Here is a 6531-nt window from a genome sequence, read left to right as displayed (position 1 = left end):
GCCGCTGATGTACAAATTTTATGGGCCGTTAAATTATTATTTTTTTTTTAATTATGTATATGAGTATGAGATGTATCGGCCCGAAAAGCACGTCGGCCCACCGGGAAAATGCCCGGTATGCCCAATGGCCAGTCCAGCCATGCACTCCTCCCAATCACTGTTTGCTCAGGCAAGTATTCTTAGTGTTTACCAAGTGAATCAGCTTCAAATTGCTTTATTCGTTTATAGCTCTATAAAAAAGTTATTTCCCCAGCACTTTTGTAATATTTTTATTTTTAATAATGAATTTCACCAGTATTCGACTCGTAGTAGTTGTCTTATTAGGCCTCCCTACTCTCGTACGACTCAAACACAGTTTAGTATATTATACAGAGGGTCAAAGGTATGGAACAGTCTTCCACATCATTTATTGAGGTTTCTAAAGAACAGTTTAAACAGAGAGTAAAATTGTTGTTACTAAGTTGTTTGAATTTTCCATATGAGTTTGTGCTTTAAATCCAATTTTAAATTGTTTTATAATATGTTTTTAATTTGTTAAATATAATTGTTTCTATAATTGTTTGCCGCTAATTAAGCCCCTTGAGGGTTTTTCGGCAATTGTCCATCACATTCTTTTTGTGAAATGTATAACACTGTTTTTTAAAAATTTTTATGTTTTTGTTGTGAAAATAAAATAAATCAAATAAATAAATCAAATCAAAATCAAATCAAATGAGCCATTCAAATGAGCCATTCATTCAGGTGTGTCACCTATAACCACAAGAAAAAATGCAAGAGCATTGGTTCACAGTTGGAAGCATCTCAATTTTATTTTATTTTTCCACAAATTGTGCTTGCAAATTGTATCATATCCAAGGAAAACATGTCTAGTAATTGTGCAGTTAATTCTCATACGGTATTCTCAGTTTTGGAATATGTATCCTCTCCCCAAATTTGTCAATAATAAAACACAATAAAAATTATTTAAAGAAAAGGCTTATATTTACCTTTTAACATTTGTTTACATCTACCTTGTAAATATATATATTTTTTATTAAAAAGGTTACAATTACAACAACAATTCAAGTGTAATCTTTCTTTGTAAAAACTAAAGTTTACATTTTATCATACATATTTCAAAGTTAAGGATTCATTACTTTGAATATAGCCTACATTGACAAAACATACTATATTTAACATATTAGTAAAAATTGGCAAACAAAAGCTTATTTGAGGTGGCAGATATTTTACAGTAAAAATATATAATCTATCCAAAACTAGTCAATGAAATTTTGTCTTTCATATGTCTGTAACATAGGTCTTTAGTTTTTATTATAAGGAATATAAATGTTAATTTGCAGTTTAATACGTTGCTTATACAAATACATTTTATTTCAACATATTTCAGTCGATTTTTACTCATCTCAGTATAGCAATACAGTTTGCTAAAAGCAGATCATTCATTCACACACAGAAACGCGAGTGTGCGAGCTGTGGTAAACAGCGCATCTCTGCCGTTCATTCATTCACACAGAAACGCGATTCACTTGAGAATGAAAAAAACTTACTACAGTATTCCTCAGCTCAGCTGCATCTGCTCCTCGAAATACCAGCACTTCTGAGGTACATTTTCCATTATTATTATTATTCCTCACAGCGCTGCGAGACTGTGTAAACAAGTACAATGATCTGTATAAGCTTGATGTGTTTTCTCGAGCTGATATGGGGGCATTCACAGTTTGCACGGATCGCCTCAGTCATTTGCGTTTGAATAGCGCGCGCTCTCCGTGGGCGGAGTCACATTAAAAATAATTAGCTGAGATGAGAAAGGCTGACATCTCTCTCTTTTCATAAAGATTACATAAACAGAGAATATTTGTTTTTTATAAAAATTACTTCATTTAAAAGAAGAGAATTCAAGCTTCATGCCTGTGTGTCTGTATGTCTGTTTGACTGAGTATTCGCTGAGTTATGGTTCATTTTCGGACGCGTTTCAGAATGGACTTCACTGACCGAGAGGAGGCAGAACTCGCATCATGTTTATTTTTCTTTATTTGGCGAAAAGCACAACACTTTGTTTTTATTGTGAGTATACACAAAAATAATACACACTTAACAGGATCGATGTATAACACAAGCATATAAGATAAAAATTAAAAAAAATATATATTTTTTTCACTGATAAGGAAAAAAACGAGCCTATCGCGCCGGCATGATAGCCGACCTCAGGGGGTTAAGTATAGCCTAGTCCACAAGAAAAAAAGCAGCGGTTTGCTGATGTCAACGTTGTGGATCGAGTGGCCCATGGTGGCGGTGGGGTAATGGCATGGGCAGGCGTATGTTGTGGACAATGAACACAGGTGCATTTTATTGATGGCATTTTGACTGCACAGAGATACCGTGACGAGATCCTGAGGCCCATTGTTGTGCCATTCATCCACGACCTTCACCTCATGTTGCAGCATGATAATGCACGGCCCCATGTTGCAAGGCTCTGTACACAATTCCTGTAAGCTGAAAACATCCCAGTTCTTGCATGGCCAGCATACTCACCGGACATGTCACCCATTGAGCATGTTTGGGATGCTTTGGATCGGCGTATACGACAGCGTGTTCCAGGTCCTGCCAATATCCAGCAACTTCGCACAGCCATTGAAGAAGAGTGGACCAACATTCAATAGGCCACAATCAACAACCTGATCAACTCTATGCGAAGGAGATGTGTTGCACTGCGTGAGGCAAATGGTGGTCACACCAGATACTGACTGGTTTTCGAATCCCCAAACCCCCCTCCCCCCCCCCCCCCCCACACACACACACACATTTTAGAGTGGCCTTTTATTGTGGCCAGCCTAAGGCACACCTGTGCAGTAATCATGCTGTCTAATCAGCATCTTGATATGCCACACCAGTAAGGTGGATGGATAATCTCGGCAAAGGAGAAGTGCTCACTAACACAGATTTAGACAGATTTGTGAACAATATTTGAGAGAAATATGCCTTTTGTGTACATAGAAAAAGTCTTAGAGCTTTGAGTTTAGCTCATGAAAAATGGGGGCAAAAACAAAAGTGTTGCGTTTATAATTTTGTTCAGTGTAGATGAAATAACCCCCCAACAAAGAAGTAGACAAGACATGAGAAATGTGTAGAGCCCTCCCTCACACAAACAGCTTTTCCAGATAGTTAAAGGCTGTATAGCCAATGCCAAATAAAACCGCACTGTTGTGCTTTTCCTAGCCGCTCTAGATTTTGAGTTTGGAGTTGTGCAACAGCTGAAAGAGACTATTGCTATACATTTGTAAAGTAGCAATTCACCCTGCACAGGTTAATGGAATAAATAGACAAATACAACTATACACGTGCTGCTGAGTTACAAAACAAGCTGCTGCATAGGCAGATATGCATATATCTGTACATATGAATGAACACACAGTAGACTCATATATATATATATATAGTGGGGAGAACAAGTATTTGATACACTGCCGATTTTGCAGGTTTTCCCACTTACAAAGCATGTAGAAATCTGTAATTTTTATCATAGGTTCTGTCATGGTCGAACAAAACAGGAAGCAATAGCAGGTACTCAAAGCGTTTATTAGGCTCAAATGGTCACACAAAACAGTTCTGTTCAGGGAGGGCGGCGACTCAGGCTCGTGCAGGGACTTGATGGTCTGTGGTGCGCTGGTGCAGTGATGGTGAAGAATCCCAATCCCGGTGCTGGAGTGCGGTGAACCCAATGACGATGAACACGAACGGCAGGAAGACAAGGCAAGGCGAACACAGACACGGCAACTCCACGGGAATACAGACACGGCAAATCACAGGACCTCAACAAACAATCCGACACTGGAACAGAGAATGGTGTGAGTATATATAGGGAACGGAAATGAATCGCAGCTGTGAACAGTGATTGTGATGATGATGATAATCAGCTGGAGCGCTGACAGACACGTGAGCGGGACAACGCCCACTCACACATAAACAAACATAGACACGAGACAAGAAGGAAACAATGCATTCAACAACCGTGACAGGTACTCTTCAACTGTGAGTGACGGAATCTAAAACAAAAATCCAGTAAATCGGCAGTGTATCAAATACTTGTTCTCCCCACTATATATATACTATACACTATATATATATATATATATATATATGTGGTTCACATGCCACATACTACTAAATTATACACAGATTAATATCATACCTGCTGGCGAAGGCTGTGTTAAGACATACCTTTTGTCATTTAAAAGACAGACACAACTGAGAACATGGTGTATGAATCTAGTTCTACCATATTCCCACTGACACTTTACATATATGTACAATTTAAATTTCAACTAGAATACCTTTCCAAAGACTCACAACCTCATTATTGTGCCTGTGTTATCAGTACATTTTGAGTTACAATATTTTACCCACTGTGCCACGTTTTTAATGTTTTTAGTTAAGGAAAACCTCTGGTGTGCTGTTTATGCAAGTCAAGCCACAGCAGAGAGGTCTTCAGAGACTTGTTTTATGCTATATAAAAGAGCATGTATGGTAATTCTTAGGTCTTCTAAACAGAGCACACATAGGCTAGACCTGATCTGATCATCTCTGCACATTCACACATTCTCTGTAGATAAAGTGATAGCAATGTCAGACCGTATCACAGAAGGTATTTCTGGTAATGCCATTTCATGTACATGTATATTGTTAAACTGACTAAATAATTAATATTCACATGATGTATTAAACATTGTGGCTACAAATATACAAAGCTGATAAGCATTAAAACAGCTGGTTACACTTTAAGCTTAAATTTTAAGGTGTCCTTGTTACAATGCAGTGGTGCAGAGTTATATTAATGAACTAAATGTACTTACTGCAGGGTTAGAGTTAGGATTAAGAATAGGTTTAGGGTTAGTTGCATGTACTTATGCATAATTTATAGTTATTACTATTAACTACATGTAGCATATGTAACAAGGACACTGTAATTTAAAGTGTTTACCAAACAATCTTTTTTTGAGGTAAAAATCACGTGAACTGTGTCTTCTTTCATCCTCAGGTCAATGAATCCATCCTTTGCTTAACGAAAAATGGAAAATGGAACATATTTTTACTTGATGTTGTTTGAAAATATTGGGTACATAAAATATACTTTCTTCAGTTTGGGAATTATTTTATGCTGTGCTATTATATTCTTTAATGCCTTTATAATTATTGCAATTTGTCTGGAAAGGACTTTACACCAGCCCATGTACATTCTGATTGCATGTTTGTCCATCAACTCTGTGTTTGGAACAGCTGCTTTTTTCCCAAGGTTACTGACAGACTTGCTGTCTGATACACACTTGGTGTCCCGCGAAGCATGCCTCTTACAGGCTTTTGTCATTTATTCATATGCATCGAATGAAAATACAATATTAATGTTAATGGCATTTGACAGATATGTAGCAATCTGTAAACCTTTACAATACAACAGCATAATGACTCCCAGGATTGTATCTGTTTTAATAGCTATAAGCTGGATTTATCCAATGCTTTGTGTTGGTATTGCTGGTATTTTAAATGCCAGACTGATTATGTGTGGTAACAAACTGTGGAAGGTTTATTGTCACAACTGGGAAATTGTCAAGCTGTCTTGTGCAAACACTATTATTAATAATGTTTTTGGCTTTTTCATAGTGACCACAACTGTAATCATGCCTTTAAGTTTTATCCTATATTCCTATGTTAAAATTCTTATTATTTGTACAAAAAGTTCACCAGAGTTCAGGAGAAAAGCATTTCAAACTTGTATTCCACACATGGTGATCCTTTTAAATTTCTCTATTGCTCTTTTTTGTGAGGTTACTCTGAGTCGGGTCGCGACTTTGGATCTCCCTCTAAGCCTGTCAATTATTATTTCACTGCAGTTTCTTATTGTTCCACCCATCCTGAACCCTCTTGTTTATGGTTTAAATTTTCCTGAAATTCGCAAAAAAATTATATGCATTATAAATGCATCCAAATAGATGTGTTTTTGATGTAATAGATACTATACAGGATTGGATTTCTCATAAGCATTGTGAGATAAGTTTATCGTGGAGACCATTGGTGGCAATGGTTCTATAGTCTACTTAGGCTTATGATGCTTTTGGGAAACACAACTCAGAATGTTTATGATATACAGCCACAAAATCATTGTTTAATCAAACATTGTTTTTATCTCTTTTCATGCTTATAATGATAGAAATTACATGTTATGAGTTTTAGCCTGTACATTTAAGACAGCCAGTGCCAAGAAATCTTTGCCACAACTATATATTTATTACAGGCCTACACATATAATGTATTATTTAGTCTGGTTAAATGAGCAAATACTGTTACTGCATTCCTGACATGGGTCAAACAGACCCTTAGTCACCTCTCAGATAACAAATACAGACATTGCCTGTAACATTAATACCAGAATAAATGCACTTAATTTAAGAAAATATGTTTCCCTAGTTGTTATACGATAAAAGAGGAGGGAATTGTAAAATCCACCCCTTCATATTTACTCTTTCCCCGCCACTGACA

General features: G+C 36.7%; 1 protein-coding gene across 1 annotated transcript; it reads left to right on the top strand.

Annotated features, from left to right (window-relative positions):
* Positions 1-5066: 5066 nt before the first annotated feature.
* Positions 5067-5984, top strand: LOC311090408 (olfactory receptor 51I2-like; the record flags this gene model as incomplete). The annotated part of the gene is made up of 1 exon (XM_084125663.1): positions 5067-5984. The coding sequence occupies one exon, from the start codon at positions 5067-5069 to the stop codon at positions 5982-5984; it is 918 nt and encodes a 305-aa protein (XP_083981789.1).
* Positions 5985-6531: the final 547 nt, after the last annotated feature.

This window comes from Abramis brama (genome assembly GCF_963993115.1).
Source record: "Abramis brama genome assembly, chromosome: 10".
Classification (NCBI taxonomy): Eukaryota; Metazoa; Chordata; class Actinopteri; order Cypriniformes; family Leuciscidae; genus Abramis; species Abramis brama.
This window is presented reverse-complemented; position numbering and strand designations above follow the sequence as displayed.